Below are 17,438 nucleotides of genomic sequence, written 5' to 3' on the forward strand. Positions count from 1 at the left end.
TTTTTGCCCTGAAGATATGAAACTGAAGATGATGTCTAATTTTTTAAAAAGGGTTGGGGGAGGGGAAGAGAGGGCAGAAAAGAGCTCAACAGTAGACTGCAGTTTCATGGCTGCTCCACTTGAATCCATTCTTCTCCTGAACTGATGGCTGGCCTTCGCTTCCATCCCCCTGCCTTTCTTTGGGTGGGGTGGTGTGGTGGTTCTGGCGATTGAACCAGGGGTGCTCTACCACTGAACTACATCCCCAGCCCTTCTTATTATTTGAGTCAGGGTCTCACTAGGTTGCTGAGGTTGGCACTGACCTTCATAAGCCTCCTGGATGGCTCTTCCCCTCCTTTTAGAGAACAAACCCAGAAGCAGCAATATCTTGGAGTTGGGACCACAGTGAGTTGTGGTCTCAAGATGGAAAAATAGGAGACTCATTCCTTAAGGCAGTAGGTGTACTTTGATTCATTTGTTCTTTGGGGAAGTGGGAAGGTACAGCTTGGCCAGGCTGCATAGGAAGTCAGTTGGTCTGCTCTGTAGTCAGTGTGATCTGCATGGCTCCAACATGTGCCTGGGGTCAGGGCTAGGCCAGGGGATAGTGTGGGGTGATAGGATCCCAGGGGTGCTCTGGCTGTCGTGTGGTATCTGTGGGAAACAGGAGCACTGGAGGCAGCCCAGGTGAGTGCCTGCTTCAGCCAGCAGCATTGGTGACACTAGACCTGTCTGGGGGCCAGGCCACAGGGAAAACACGGCCTGGGCAAAACAGGGCAAAGTGGGCTCACTGGCAAGGCTGGGGGAAGAGGGAAAGGTACACCTGGGCTCTTTCAAAAAAATCCTGATTGTAGCTTGGCTTGTTAAGATTGCTTTGGCTTGGGACCCACAACTGAAGAAAGAGGAAATGAAGTTGCTAAACAAGGAGGGGGAGGGGCTGCGGGAAGGTGGAGGCTGCGCTGGCTGCAGGCTCCCTACTCACCTGAGCGTCCTCTGTGCCTGGCTCCTTGGCTAACCTGGGGCAGCATGGGCAGAAACAACATCAAGGTCACACCTAGGCTCTTCTCGGCCCCTGGATCCTCCCCAGGGGGCTTTCCTGACCCATCCTTCCCAGGGGCTTCTGGATTGCCTCTCCCATTTACCTTTTCCTGACCAGGGCCTGATAATGGAGAGACTGACCATCTAGAGTCAGCGACCACATCTGACACAAGACCCAGTGAGGACAAATATTTCACAGAAGGAAAACGATAATATGGAGGCCACCTTAAACCTAGGGGCAGTTACACTGCGGGGCAAAGCCCATCTGGTTCTGGAAGTGAGCAAGGTGGAAATTAACACCTTTGATCAGGGCAGTATTTCCCTCTTGCAGATGCCTCTGTGTTAGATTGTCCAATCATGCTCCTGCTCCTACTGGGAAGGAAAACACGACCAGGGCCCTAAAGGGCCTGTGTCTAACCTCATAGAGGGCCACTGCTGTCCAGACATTCACCAGGGTTCCTTTGGTGTGCAAACTGGATTGATAGCCACCAACCCTGGGAAGGCAGTTCCGGGAGAGGGGATTCTGAAGGACACAGGAGCATAAAATGAGGCTCTGGAGTGGCTGAGATGAAGTAGGCTACTGACATAATAGGGGAGAAGCGACGTCAGTCTATGCCTCATCTATGTGGTCTTGGTTATACAGAGTGAGGGGACCCACAATAGGAAGGGCACCCCAGCAGAGCAGAAGCATTCTCCAGAGCGTCACCAGAGAGCCAGGCAGAAACATGAGCTAGGGGTCGATGTGGCTGGAAGTCTGGCTTGGTCTGAATTCTTCACAGGTGCCCATTTGGCTCTCACGGCTTCTGTATGCCTCACAGGGTGCTGACCAAATTGGACTTAGATTATCAGTATGATTTCAACCCAAAGAAAGGAAATAATTCTCTCTCTTCCCTTTATGGTGGATACTTACTGACCTTTAATAGCCTGATGAATACAGTTGGTGCAGTCAGCCTACAATAAAACCCCAGGCCTTAATCATGGCAGAGAATGGGAGGTCCACCCAGAAAAACCCACAGAAAAGCTACTTGTAGCTACAGGGACATATCCTAGGGCCAATGCAAGATCAAGAATCAAACATTTTAAAAAACTCTACCCATCTTTCACCCCAACTCTTAACACTCTTGCTGTCAGGGATGACATGTAAAAACCACAGAAATAGAAACGCAGGCATTTTCACGAGAAGAGCTCACAGACGTACAGAAACTCTAGTATGAGCATCGAAAGAGGAGAGACTGTGAACAAGAGGCAAAGAAAGAGAGGTGTTGACAGGGTAAGTCAGGTGCAAAGACAAAGTCCCCGAGTCGGGAAGTCCGGGCTCATGAAGCTGTCCCCAATTCCTATGGGAGATGTGGCCCACATTCAGGCCTGAACCAGAACTCTGGGCTGGGGTCACAGTCAGCGCAAGGCCTCAGTGGCTGGGGCATAGCTCTGGGTTTACTTTAGGGAATTGGAGGAAAGCTAGGGAGAGGCCTGGACAAAGTTCCTGGGGCAGGCCAAGGCCACAGCTGTTATGCCTTCAGCCAAGAACATTCCAGAGGAATGCTGGGATTTGATTGGAGTATGTGTGTCTGGGATCGGGAGTGGAAATTTCCCTCTCTAGCTCCCCTTCTCTCCTGCCTGGTTCCTCTTAGCAGGGGACGTAAGTCTCATCTGGACATCTGAACTGCGGCTATCCTGCTGACCACCGTGTGGCCCCATGCCATTGGCACCAACTCATCCTGTTAACATCCCTTGCTCCCAGGCCTGCCCTGGCTCCTGGATGGTTTCAGCACCTGTACTCTATTTCCCCTCTTCTCCCAGTTGCTCCCATGGCAATTTCAGTTTCTTCAGTGGCAAATTCCTTGCTCTGAGTCTCCCAAGACCTCTTCTCTCATCATGCTCACCCCCGTGGGCGCATGCTCCCAACCCACTGTCCAGGAGCTGCCCTCCAGCCATGGCTTCCTTACTGTGCCTCCCACTTCACTGCTGCTTGCCCTTCCTGCAGCTTCCCCACTTCAATACCTGTTCTGCTCAGGTGAATGCCTGGAGGTTGGAGGTGGAGATTCCTGGGATCAATCCAGCTCTGCCACCCTCTACCTGTCCAGTTACTGCACCCCTCTGAACCTTGTCTAGAATTCCTCCTTGTGGGACTGTGAAGCCGGGTAAGAAGGCAGAGTTATAATGGGCGCAGCACCTAGTAGGCACCTGGGAGTCAGTGCTGGCCCTTTCTCATCTTCCCTTCCCACTATCTTGGTCTCCTAAGGGCGGCTGACCACTTTTGTTCTCTCCCCTGATCAGGTCCTCTCTACTACATCTTATTTACTGCTACAGACTGATCATTTACTGACATCCTGCTAAGTGCCAGGTGCTGTTCTACGCACAGGGAAAATAATACCAACAAAGTCTGTGCTTCAGGGGGCTTGTGTTTTGGAGAAATCCAGCAATAGACAGGTTACTATAGGACATAAATAAAAGGTAACTCTCATATGTCCCAAGAGAATTTTGTTTTCTGATTAGCATAACATTGAAGGATGAAGAGTAAGTTTGGAGTTAGAAGGACCCAATTCAAGCCCAGTGCTGCCATTCCATGGCTATGTGAACAAAATCTCCAGAGCCCATTTTCTCACTACTAAAATGGGGCTGTTATTATATACATATTTCACAAGGATTAAATGAGATTATATATGAAAATCATTTAGCACAGCTCTTTTCCCAGATAACAAGTTATCAAATAAGTTTTATGGATAACAAAATTAGGAAGGCATTACTGTCCTTTGCTGACACTGTTTGTTCCTGGCTTCTATTTTTTCCAATAAGCCCCCAAACTTTTCGCTGTTCCAGCCTACAATGATCTCTTCCTTTCCAGAAATGCTTATTGTATGTTCAAGTTTTGTGATGAACTTTCTGTTGCTTGTCTGGTCTCCTATTTAGTCTCCATATCTTAGTCTTGCTTTACTAACCTGATTACCAACTCCTCAGGGCAAGGGATCATGCTCTCCGTATTGCTGTATCTATTTCCTGTATCCCACCCATCTACCACAGTAGCAGGAAACCATGAAGCTCTGTCAGTCAGCTCACATGACTACCTGTAGGTAAAGCCTGACTGTCAGGTGGGAAGCAGTAAGAGGAATTGTGGGGCTGGAGGCTTTGGGAAAGGAGGGCAGAAACAGAGGGGAGATGCTGATGTTCATCAGTGCTACATCTCAGGTGCCCTGTTAAGCCAGGGCTCCTGCAGAGCTGCCGTTACCTCTGTCTTTCCCATTCTGCATCTTCTCTTCCTCTTCCTCTGCACCTTCCTCTGCTGTGAAAACAAGTCCAAGGAGGCCAGTGACCCTTCCGCACAGCACAAGCACGGAAAGGCAGGTGAGCAGAATAACTTAGGAGTCTTGGGAAGAACTCTGGCTAAAGGCTCACAGTGTAGACCTCCAAGTCTGATGTCACCCACCCTGCTGCTGGCTTCTTTGGTGACCAGGGTGGGGGATGGGGAGTGCCTGTTTTTCCTAAGGTGATAACATCTGCCAGAGATACACCTAATATCTCGCGTTCGGGTTCAGGTTTAAGAAAGCGACAATGTAAGTGCATAGTGGAGGAACACCTAGGTTAACACGGGCTTCTATAAAACAAAATCAATGAACAACTAGAAGTTTTAGCTAACAGCAAACTTAAAATGACTTCACAGTGTAAACTGACCCCGTGGAACAAAGCTAATGTCACCTAATGTTGCTCTCCCAGGGGCCCCCTGTAGAACAGTCACAGATCCCCTATGCTTTGTAGGGACAGTCCCCCTATGATATGGAGCAGTGTGCTCAGCCCTGGGTGTTCACTTGAATTGGGGCTTTGGAAAACTGAACCACAGGACAGTAAAGTGAAGATCATGTTACATTCGGTAGGTGAGGGAACGGGGTAGAGTTGTTTAGAGAAGAGAAAGCAAGGGAGAAGCCACGTTATCTGCCACCAGACACGTGGGAGGTGACCTGCAAAGGAGGGACTGAACTGATTCTGGGTACCATTAGAGAGGGAACAAGCATAAATCAACTATAGAAAGGCATATTCTGGTTCCCCAATAAGAACTCTCCAGTGACTAGAGTTGATCATGAAAAAGTTCACTGGGAACCTGCAAATAGAGGACTTTTATATTGGGCAGAAGTTGGATTAAATATCCTCTCAGAACCCTTTGAATTCTAGCATTCCACTATTTATGAAACTGTTCTTAAAAGATGAGGAGGACAAGCTATGGATATCTGTAGAACAGATATGTGCACTGTATACAGTATGTGAAAAAGATAATCTGAATATCTACTCTGATCCTAATAAACCCCTGTGAAACCAAGATCAAGGAGAGGTAAAAAATGTGATGGTGCTGGGCAAGCCTCTTCATTCATTGAGAAACTGTCACCTTTGCATGTAAAGGGAGTTTACTTCTGCATTTTTAAGGGACACACTATGCCACATGAATTTAGTCCACATCTACAGGCTTAAGTGCTGGGGAGAAAAATGGGTATTCGGGGAACCCTGAGTTTGATGCCTGACTTTGGGTGGGGCAAGAACACTGGCTTCATATTCTACAGACCTGAGTTCTTGGACCAGCTTTGTCCCTTCAAGCTCCATGACTTTAGGCAAACCACTTCTCTTTTTCTTTTCTGCAGTAATAGGGATTGAAACCAAGAGTGCTCTAGCACTGAGCTATATCCTCAGCCTTTTTTATTTTATTCTGATACAGGGTCTCCTTGGGTTTCCCAGGCTGACCTGGAACTAGTGATCCTCCTGCCTGCCGAGTCACTGGGATTATAGGCTTGGGCCACCGTGCCTGGCAGCAAATCACTTCTTTTGATAATCACTCACCACATTTCTAAAATAAGGGTACTGAACTATATGATCTCCGAGGTACCTTCTAAATGACACTGAATAATCATGTTGAAATCATCCTTTGCTATTATAAGAGATGAATAACTATCCCTGTAAACACCTCATCTCTGTGACACTATTTGGTCTCTGGGTGCTTTATGTTTACTGATGTCCAATTACCCTCAGTTAATCGCACTCTCATCCTAGTGGATGAGTGCAAGAGCAACTTATTTTGCATAAATCTTAACAAGAAGCCCCAAGGAACAAGTATAGTTCATCTCCACGGCTGAAATTCCCTCTATAAGTGGGATTTCTGGCCACTGTTGGAACTATATTAAGGAAGAGATCTTCTAATCAGCTGTGAAGTCATCTCTGAAGGCCACCACCTCCCCTGCTTGAGCGTGTGTGCAGGGGGGTTTTGTTTCACTAGGCATGAGAAACAGGACTAGATGGGGACAGGGGCACCATGAAGTTCACTTGCCAAGGCCTGGGAAACACCCTGGGCTTGCCTCCCCTACAGGGTCTGAATAGTCCATGGAGGGACTCCTTCCTATTTTTATTTAATAACGCTGCTAAATTACTGCTAGGTACTTACAAGCACTACGTTAGATGAAAAGGGACAGAGGAAGGCCCTCGTCGTGAGGGACCCCCAGCCCTCAGGAAGGGAGCCCACTTGCTTAACATGACACATAGGGATCCCACCGCTGGAAAATTCACAAGTGTCGGGCGGCTACGTCACTGATGGAGTCGAGGGGACACTTGGAGGTATGATGATACGTGAGAAGCCTTTTATTTTCTCTTTCTTTCCTGGGATTTATGTAAGGGGGAAAGCCATGAGGCAGAGGTCTCTGGAAAGTCACCGCAGTGGCCGGGTGATGGAGAGACGGAGAAAGAAGTCAGAAAAGACCAAACATGAGGAGCAGAGGAAGCAGCAGGTCTCGAAAACTTCAGGTGAAATCACAGCCTGGTCACGGACGAAAGGAGAGGAAAGGGTTTCAAAATCAAGTAAGAGCAGAAAGGCAGCTGGAGGGCCCAGCGCTAGTGGCTGCCTTGGCTGCCGACATCAGGACAGGTTCAGGAGGAGCTGGCGACAGGGCCTAGGGAAAGAGCTGCTGTGGACAAAGGTGCACGTAGGAGAGCGGTGGGGTGGGGTGGGGGGCTGGCTGCACTAATGGCTGAATTTCTTTAAATTGAGAACTACATTTGCTTCACCAGGTATCTTAGGATAAACCTAAACGTGTAACTGTCCCGCTGTGACCACGTGTGGGAGGGAGGTGCGCTGGGTGAAGATTCTGCACGTTCCTAGAAGGCAAAACCAAGTGGTGAAACCAGGGGGGTGTGAGTGGTGACCTTCTGTGGTGAGGCAGTGTCGGGGGCAGAGGGTGGGAGTGGCGGGAGCTCTGGGTTTCACCTGAATGGAGCTCCTTCACCAGGGATGACATGGTGTTGGTGATGGAGTCAGCAGCCACCAGCAGGTCATTGCGGAGGTTTCTCCTCGTACCTGAGGAGAGTCAGAGCAGATGGCAATGCCAGGGTGGTGGGCATGGAGAGGCCTGAGTCTGCAGGCCCTAGGACACAGGTGCAGAATAGCTAAGGGGAGATGGGGTCATAGCCGCTCCACTTCCTCCCAGGTGCATCGGGAGTCCGCTGTTCCCACTCCCTGTCCTCTCTACCTGGAAGTCAGGATCTGGTCAAGTCCATGCTTCAGACACCACACAGTGAGAAAAGTCAGGTTCCCATCGAGGTGCTCAGCCTCAGAGGTGGCTCTACTCCACAACACCCCCTCCCAACTCCTCGCCCCAGCTCCCTCAAGACTTCCTTCCCAACCACTGGAAACTGTGGGTCCCTGGATCCTCAGATGGTTGTGGCAATTCCATGCTCACTGTGCCATTAACCAGGTTCCCTTTAGAGAACTACACTTCCCGTGTTTGCTAGGCCTAAGGACCTTCTGGGCCAACCGTATGACTGTGGATTATTCCATCTAATTCCTCTGAAGAAGGCACAGCCCAGAGAGCGCAGTACCTTCTCAACCCAGAACAAGAACACAGAACCCAAGGGGCCTGTTCTGCACACACCTGAAGGCAGACAGGGCTCCCGCAGAAGACTGGCTCATCTCCTAAGAAGGGGCCAGCGTGCACCTGATTTATTTATTCTGTCAATCTGATATCTACAGCTAAGACAGCAAGAGCACAAAAGGAAAGTAACTGGAAAAAATCTTAGCAGGAATATTATACATGCTCCCAACCCCTTCAGCTCCCCATTACACTTGGGCCTGGAAACTCACCTTGGGCGAAGGCCTCCTGCACGTCTCCCCCAACCCCGCTCAGAGAGTCCTGTGGGCCATGGGTGGGGGTGGACCCGGCAGATGCAGAACGGACAGGCATAGGCATGGGACGGCTGCCTGCGTGAGTGGGCGATGTATGTGGTGATCCTGTGGCCTGAGCCTGGAGATCAGAGATAAAATATGTCATCTCAAGGGTCTAACTTCTTTGAGGAAGGGGGAAGCACTCAGTCTGAGCTAGCCAGCAGTCTGCTGGGGCATGATCCTATTTGAATGGATGGAGTCACACTGCCGAGGGAAAGGAAAGGGAACAGGGAAGAAAGGGAGATTGCAGTAAGAACGGACTGAGAATGTTGGGGGAAAGGCCAGCAGGGACAGACAGGAGCCTTCAGGTGGACAGGCTGGGCAGGGCAGCGGGGTCAAGGATCTGGGAGGGGTTGACAACACCAGGAAGAAACAACACACCGATATCCTCTTGTTTGCAAACACATCCACATACTCGTTCTCGCCGGATTCTCCAACAACTCATGGGTAGAATGACATCTGTTTATATCAACTTTTAGATGCAAAGAGTGTGAGGCTGCACAGCTGGGCAGAAGCAGAAGTCAGAATAAGCTCCTGGACTCCAGGGGCCCCAACCCCGCACCCCAGGTCTGAAAGAATGGACACATAATGGAGAGAACAGATGCATGTTAAGCAGGTGGGCTTTATGTATCATAGTTTTAGAGGGAGCTTGGAGCAATGGGGTAAAACAAATGAAAAGAGCAAAGGAGGAGTTCAAAGCAGCTCAATGAGCCCTTGGGAGCCAGGAGACTAGGTGTGGCAGGTCGACTGTAGAAGCAGGACTGGGAAAATACAAGCGGAATGTGAGAATGAGTTCAAATAGAGACCACTATCCGGGGAGTCCAGCTCAGAAGCCCCATATCACCACAGATCACTGAGGCTGACCGGCTGCCAGGACGGCACCTCCCAGCACAGCAGAGAATGGGCACCGAACTGAAGCCATGTCTTATTCTCTACCGTTCTTAATTTGAATCATTTGTGTGTGTGTGTGTGTTTTATTTTGAGAAATACAAATGAATAATTGTTAATGTTGTGTCAAATTTGTTTCAACCTAAAAATAGTTCAGATAAATCTCAAGACTCCTTTTACTATCATTTTTTCCAAGCCCAGTTCCTTCCTCTTATCCCTACAGAGGTGACTATTTTTTTCCCCCAGAAGTGACTATTACCAGAAATTCTGCTGTGAAATTTTTACCTATGTGCACACATGTAACTATGAAGAATATACAATATCTTCATGATTTAAAATTTTTTATGAATGGTATTGTACTGAAAATATCAATTTGAAAGTTGCTTTTATCACTTAGTTTACTCTGAGATCTACCCATGATATAAATAAATGAACTTAGACCCAACTTCAGGCCAGATAAAAAAAAAAAAAAAAAAAAAAAAAAAAAACAGAACACAGTATCTGTAAGAGTGAAAACTACAAAATTTCTCAAACACAATATAAGAAAAATCTTATGACCTAGGGTTAAGGCAAAGATTTCTTAGATATGATACCAAAACCATGATATGTAAAAGAATAAATAGATAGGAGCTGGGCAGGCAGCAAGTGGTAGAGCACTTGCCAAACATGCAAGAAGTGCTGGGTTCAATCCCTAGCACTGGGTGGTGGGTCCAGGGGAGGGGTTTATCAAGAATCTAAAACTATTTTCTTTTTTGGTGGAGCTGAGGATTAAAACCAGGGCCTCATGCACGCTAGGCAAGCGCTATAATCACTGCGCTTCATCCTCAGCTCAAAAATCTATTTTTTTTTTTTGCCAAAATAGCAGGAAGAGAGGATTTAAAATTTTTTTTTTAATATTTATTTTTTAGTTCTCGGCGGACACAACATCTTTGTTTGTATGTGGTGCTGAGGATCGAACCCGGGCCACACGCATGCCAGGCGAGCGCGCTACCGCTTGAGCCACATCCCCAGCCCAGAAGAGAGGATTTTAAATGTTATCTTTACAAAGAAATGAAAAATGTTTTTGATGATGGATATCCTGAGTTGATCAACACACAATGTGTAAATGTACCCAAATATCACACTGTGCCTCATAAAAATGTTACAATTATGCTCTTTTAATAATTTATTTATTTATTTTTTAATATTTTTTTTTAAAGAGAGAGTGAGAGAGGAGAAAGAGAATTTTTTTTTTTTTTTTAAAGATTGAGAGAGAGGAGAGAGAGAGAGAGAGAAGGGAGAGATTTTTTTTTTTTTTTTTAAAGAGAGAGTGAGAGAGAGGGGGGGGACAGAGAGAGAGAGAGAGAGAGAGAGAATTTTAACATTTATTTATTTTTTTGTTTTTGGCAGACACAACATCTTTGTTTGTATGTGGTGCTGAGGACCGAACCCGGGCCGCACGCATGCCAGGCGAGCGCGCTACCACTTGAGCCACATCCCCAGCCCGAGAGAATTTTTAATATTTATTTTTTTTTTAGTTCTCGGCGGACACAACATCTTTTTTGGTATGTGGTGCTGAGGATCGAACCCGGGCCGCACGCATGCCAGACGAGCGCACTACCGCCTGAGCCACATTCCCGGCCCTCTTTTAATAATTTAAAAAGTATTTTATTCTTTAAAAAACATCATTAAGTACCATATGGACAAGTCAATTAAAAAATGGATTGGGCTGGGGATGTGGCTCAAGTGGTAGCGCACTCGCATGGCATGCGTGCGGCCCGGGTTCGATCCTCAGCACCACATACAAACAAAGATGTTGTGTCCGCCGAAAACTAAAAAAAAAAAAAAAATAAATAAATATTAAAAAAAAAAAAAATGGATCAACAACCTATATGTGAGATGCAAGAGCTTAAACTTCTATTAGAAGATAACGTGGGTGAAAACTTTATGACGTTGGATTAGGCAATGACTTTTCATATATGACAGTAAAAGCACAGCCACGAAAAAACAAAACAAACAAAAAAAAAATTATCAACACTGAACAACATAACATTACTTTTGTGCTTCAAAGGATCATCAAGAAAATGAAAGGACAAGTCACAAAAAGAGAAGAAAAGTTTTGCAAATTATATATCTGATAATGGACTTCTATCTATCACATATAAAGAACACTTACAACTAAATAATAGAGAAAAATAGTCTAATTTAAAAATGGTCAAAGCAGGGGCTGGGGATATAGCTCAGTTGGTAAAGTGCTTGCCTCACATGCACAAAGCCATGGGTTCAATCCCCAGCACCAAAAATAAAATAAAATAAAATAAAAATGGTCAAAGCACCTAAACTGGTATCTCCATAGAAGATACATAAATGTCCAATAGGCATGCAAAAAGATGCTCAACATTATTAGACATTAGGGAAATGTCTGATAATTATAATAATTATAGCCACCGACTAAGATGACTATATTAAAATGACAGATAATAACAAGTATTGGCAAAGATATGGAGAAATTGGACTCCTCATACAATGACAGTAGAAATGTAAAACTATGCAGTTCCTCAAGAGGTTAATCACTGAATACCACCTGACCCAGTAAGTCTACTCCCAGGTATATACCCAAGATAAATGAAAACATGTTTGCGTAAAAATCTTTGTCCAAAGGTTCACACCAGCATTATTCAGGGTAGTCAAAAAAAAGTAGAAACAACTCAAATATTCATCAACTGATGAATGATTTCAATAAAATGTGCTACATCCATACAAAGGAACATTATTTAATAATAAAAATGATTGAAGTACTGATACATGCTGCAACATGGATGAACCTTGAAAGCGTTTTGCTAAGTGGAAGAAACCAGTCACAAAAGGCTATATATGGTGTGATTCTATTTATATGCAATAGGTAATCCATAGGGATAGAAAGCAGATTAGTGGTCATCTAGGCTGGGGTTGGGGATCTGGAAAGGATGAGGAATGATTGCTAATGGGCATGAGGTTTCTCTTTGGGATTGATGGCGTGTGTTGATAATGATGGTGGCTGCATAGCTCTGTGAATGTATTATAAAATGCTGAATTTTATACTTTAAAACAGTGAATCGGGGCTGGGGTTGAGGCTCAGTGGTAGAGCCCTCACCTAGCATGGGCGAGGCCCTGGGTTTGATCCTTAGCACCACATAAAAATAAATAAATTAAAATAAAGGTACTGTGTCCAACTATAACTAAAAAATAAATATTAAAAAACCTAGTGAATTTTATGGAATGTGAATTATATTTCAATGAAATAATAAAAAGGACACCATTAAGAAAAATAAAAAGACACAGATTGTGAAAATATTTGTAAATTATATCAAAAAACAAAACAAAACAAAACAAAACCCTTGTATCCAGAACATACAAAGAACTCCTACAACTCACTAAGAAGACAAACTACCCATGTTACAAAAGAGGCAAAAATTCAAACGGATATTTCACCAAAGAAGATGTGCAAACAGGCTGAAGATCACATGAGAAATGTGCAGCCAAGAGAAATCATGAGGGAAATAGAAACTTAAGTCACAATGCAACACCACTTAATGCCCACCAAAATAGCTACAACCCAAAAGAGTGACATGGAGGCTGACACCCTGGACCCTGTCAATGAGACTGTAAAGGGTGTGTCTACTGTGGAAAACTTCTCAGCAGTTTCCTAACCCAGCAAATTCTGCTCCTGCGTATTCCCCAAGAGAAATGAGAATGGGTCCACTGAAAATAGAACCAAATATTTATTTGCAACAATTTAATAGCCAAAAAGGAGAAACAACTCCATTGTCCATTAACTCATGAATGGATTAACAATGCCATGTATCTATACTATGGGATATTATGGAATCTCTTTTTTTGCTATGTCAAGTATTTTACTATTAACTTTTATAATCATTTTCCACTGACAATTAAATTATTCTCTTCTATTTTTATCAGTGGTTCTAAAACATTTTTATGACTTTATCAGGTTATGTTATCTTTTCTTAAAAAGTGGTTCACAAATCCTAGTTAGCCAGTTAATATTATCATATACTAATCACTGCACTTTTGGTACTTCCTCTACCTTTTATCCTATGATCACCATCACCCCCTATTTTGGGGCTATTTTTATAGGAGATGGGGCAAATAATAATGAACAAAATTCATGACTCTAAGATTTAAAGGTGCTGCCCTCTGGGCATAAGACAGAGCTGGGAAGTGCACACAGCCAGACCTGGCAGGTTCAGCCCCAGTCCACACTGAGTGAGGGAGGGCAGGAAGAGCATCTGTACAGAAGGCAACCAAGTCTGACGTAGAGAGTTGTGAGCTGGCAGTTGGGGATGGGAGACAATGGGTGGACGCTGGCAGAGCTCCACTCCAGGGTCCCAGGCTCCCTAGCTCTGGTGGTTTTCCCACAGGCTAACAAAAAGTTGGTGGTAACTGTGTAGATGGTGAGCCTAGTGATCTCTTACCTCAGAGAGGGATTAGACCCTGGAAGTGGCCACTTGTGGACTGTGGGAGCCGGGGAGCCTGGGAGTTCAGATGTATTGTCACAGAGCTCCTGGTACTGCCTGAGAGAATTAGACCTCCCTGCAACCCAGGACATGACCCAACCACCCATGGTCCAGGTCTTAGCACCATCAAGTTGAAAACGCTGACGTCTCTCCGCTGAGGTCACAGCACCACAGTTTAAGTCCCTGAGGCTCAGCATCACTCTTAGGTGCAGGGGTGGGGGATGAGCATCTCTGAGGGACTGGCTTCATGAAGAGCTAGCCTGGAAATGCCTGGATTAAGTGTCCAGTTCAGACAGAATGAGAACTTGAGATGGAAATTAGACCCAGTTAAAGAAAAAATTGGTCTGTGAAATTCAAACTCACTTTGCTATATGACAGTTATATGTTGTCCCCTCAGAGGGCTAACCCAGCATGAAGCATGTGGTAAGTCCTTATAAATCTCCCCCGTATGTTTTGGGCCCCAGTGTCAGAGTCACAAGCCCCAAGATGGACATACTGCTTCTTTTTAGTAACATGAAACTGAGCCTCTGCAAACGTTCTCGTATGAGAGTGATGACAGGGAATGGGACAAGAGGTGGGCAGCAACATGTGGTTAGGACTCTTGGTCCAGGAAGTGACATCTACTGTCTCTTTTCAGTGTGAACATCATCAGACCTTTTTCTGGGATTACTGCCTAGCATGTGCCTTCTGAAGCCGAGAAAAACCAGACCCTTGAAGTTGTCTTTGTTCAGAGCAGTTGACAGAGCAAAGCTAAGGATACTGAAAACATTTCCCCATAGGTCTCGCAACCCCAGCCACTGGCTTTAGGATCTTACTGGAATAAAACAGTGCCAGTACAGAGCTGCTAGGGGACCATGCAGATGATGGTTTAGGCAGAGTAAAGCCACTTCAGTATCCTGGGGGGGTCAAAGAGACAAGGTCCCGTCCACCAATATGTACCTGTTCTGGCCAGGTCCAAAGCTGAGGGTCAGGAAGCCTAGAGGCGAAGTTGGTCCTGGATGAGGAATACATGGGTGCAGGGGTGCCAATGGACTCTGTTACTGGCTGATTTTGATAAAAAAGCTAGACACTTCTTTCAACCTGTTGAAAGGGCTGTGCCCTTTCTCTTGCCCTCAGGCCCTTACTTGAGTTCTCTGCCAGGAGCACTATTCAGCTTGGCACTGACCTGCTCCAGATGGTCCTCCAAGTGGCAGTGAGGCTGCCCCCTCCTCTAGGAGGAGGTTGCTTCTGTCTGGGCGCTTCTGTCCCTGCCCTATCTCGCTTCTTAAATTTCATTCTTGGCATCATTGTGCTCAGCACAAGTAAACGCTTAATAAATACTTGTTAAGTGACAATGAGGAGCATCAAGTTTCTGACCCTTTTTCTTCTGTAATGGAAAGTGGGAAAGTAGCCAGAGTAGGCAATAATCTCCAGGAAGTAATAAATCTATAGCCACCAGTAAATCCTTATATGAAATACTAACTAGATAACGAAATGTGGTAGCCAGACATCTGATGGCCCCAAATGATCCCCTCCATTCACATCCTGATCTAATTCCCTCTCCTGGAGTGTGGGCTGGACTTAGTGACTTGCTTCTAATGAATCAGACAAAGGGGATGCCACTTCTGAGATGAGGTTATAAATGAATGTGACTATATTGCTCACTTTCTCCTGCTTGCTTGCTCTGGTGAGGTCAGCTGCCATCCTGTGAGTGACCCCATGGAGAAGCACTGAGGGTGGCTTCTGTCCATCAGCCATTACTGAATGGAGGCCTTCACTTCAACAAACCATGACAAACTGAACCTGCCAACAACCACATGAGCTGTTGAGCCTTGAACTGACTACAGCCTTGGCCCACACGCTAACTGCAGCCTTGTGAGAGGGTCTGAGCTGAAGGACCAGGAAATCACACCTGGGTTCCTGGCCCACAGAAGCTATGCCATAAACAGCATTTGTTTTTCGAAGACTCTAGGTTTTGGGGTAATTTTTTATGTAGCAATAGATAATGTATACACTAGCTGGGAGCTATGGCAGATGTCTAGAATCCCAGCCACTTGGGAGGTTGAGGCAGGAGGACTACAAGTTCAAAGCCAGTCTCAGGGACTTAGCAACATCCTGTGTCAAAAATAAAAATAAAAAATAATAAAAGAGGGGCTGGGGATGTGGCTCAAGCGGTAGCGCGCTCGCCTGGCATGTGTGCAGCCCAGGTTCGATCCTCAGCACCACATACAAACAAAGATGTTGTGTTTGCTGAGAACTAAAAAATAAATATTAAAAAAAATTCTCCCTCCCTCCCTCCCTCCCTCTCTTTAAAATAAACAAACAAACAAACAAATAAATAAATAAAATAAAAAAAAGATTGGGGATGTAGCTCAGTGGTAAACTGCCGTTGGATTGAATCCCCAGTACCAAAAGGAAAAAAAAAAAAAGAAAAAACAAGGTAATACATGCACTAGGGTTGATTAGAAAAAAACATCAGCAGATCAGTTGTATGTGACGGACATTTGATTGATAGCAAGAGAAAGGAGAGATGCAGGGATGTGAGACCAGGACCAGAGGCCCTCATGACAGGCCAAAGACCCCAAGAAAGATGCCTACAGATGAGGAGAGAGGCAGAGATTGATAATCAGGAAAACATTTTCCTAATGAGAATAAGCTAGGGATCTGAATATGTTAGTCTGTCCCGACATTGAAGGTCTCAACCTCTTCACTTTGTCAATAATTACCAAGACCTAGGGGCATTTCTCTCCTTTCCAAAGAAGAGGGGGAATTGCAGGCTCTAAGGGGCAAGCCTAGATGTTCCCACTGCCTTAGATGAATGTTGAGGGAGGAAGAGCACTTCAACAACAAAGGCATGGACCAGAAGCCCTGGCTTCTTTTCTTTACTGTGTAGCAAATATACCTTACCCTTCCTGGGGCTCAATCTGCTGGTTTGTGAACTGAGGGAGATCAGCTAACTGACTCTTGAGGTCTTTTTCAGACAGAACATTCCTTGACCTATCATCTTCACCAAGTTATATTATCTCAGAAATGCCAAAGGAGCTCTGCTTTTGGCTTCAGCTGGAATCACTCTGTAAGTGAAGGACATGCTTTTGAGTGCTCCACAGCCATTTCATGGTCACATGATGACATGTTCTACTTGCAACCTATACCTTCCTCATGAAAAGAATCAATACCAGAGATGCTACTCACTGAGGCCTCTTGCAAATGTAGTGGATGAGAAGGTGCAGGGAGCAGGCATTATGCAGAAAAGGGACCATCTCTCTCCACAAGACAGTATGAGACAGGTCCTTCTAATTACATAAGTACAAGCTGCAGCGTATGGCACACAGTTTGACACAGCGCCTGCAGTGCAGAGCAGCCCCCGCAACATGCTGAACCTCACCCAGGAATCTGGTAGGTCTGTTAACTCTCTGCCCACCCAAAAGGCATGGGCCAGACACTAAAACACAAACCACAATGTGAAACTGCACCTTGCCTCAGAAGCACAGATGGGTTTTTAGCTAGAGAGGCAGGCCTTCTCCATGGAGACTGCCAAGCGCTCAGCTCAAGGCAAAGGAACCCAGAATAAGTGGCAGAGTGGAAGGCCGGGTTGTGCACTCCACCGTAGGCACTGAGATTATGGGAAACCTGAAAAATCACACAGAAATCTGTATGGTGGAGGAATGAGTCAGGTGGCTCAAGGGAATGGTAGGCATGAAAGCACTGAGTGATTCTGGGTTGCAGCTGTCAAGAGGGGGCATGAGCCTGGTGAAGCAGGGAAGTGCTGCAGCACGCCACTCAGGGTTTTAAGATTTCCTGACACAGGACAGTGGAATCTTGTTGTAATGCTACCGATAACTAAGGTCTGAGTACACACAGGGTAGTACTATAAT

The 17,438-nt window shown here is 45.8% G+C and overlaps 1 protein-coding gene across 1 annotated transcript in view; it reads right to left on the reverse strand.

Moving 5' to 3' along the window:
• The window catches only part of Dtnb (dystrobrevin beta), a 228,612-nt gene that overhangs the window by 955 nt on the left and 210,219 nt on the right, over positions 1–17,438 (reverse strand). Inside the window, exons 17-20 of the mRNA XM_026389833.2 lie at positions 8,123–8,282; positions 7,250–7,339; positions 4,241–4,294; positions 959–992 (exon numbers count right to left, since the gene is read on the reverse strand). Coding sequence (XP_026245618.2) covers positions 988–992; positions 4,241–4,294; positions 7,250–7,339; positions 8,123–8,282 — 309 coding nt within the window. The 3' untranslated portion in view covers positions 959–987. The remainder of the gene's footprint in view (positions 1–958; positions 993–4,240; positions 4,295–7,249; positions 7,340–8,122; positions 8,283–17,438) is intronic.

Source organism: Urocitellus parryii, chromosome 12 (assembly GCF_045843805.1).
Source record: "Urocitellus parryii isolate mUroPar1 chromosome 12, mUroPar1.hap1, whole genome shotgun sequence".
Classification (NCBI taxonomy): Eukaryota; Metazoa; Chordata; class Mammalia; order Rodentia; family Sciuridae; genus Urocitellus; species Urocitellus parryii.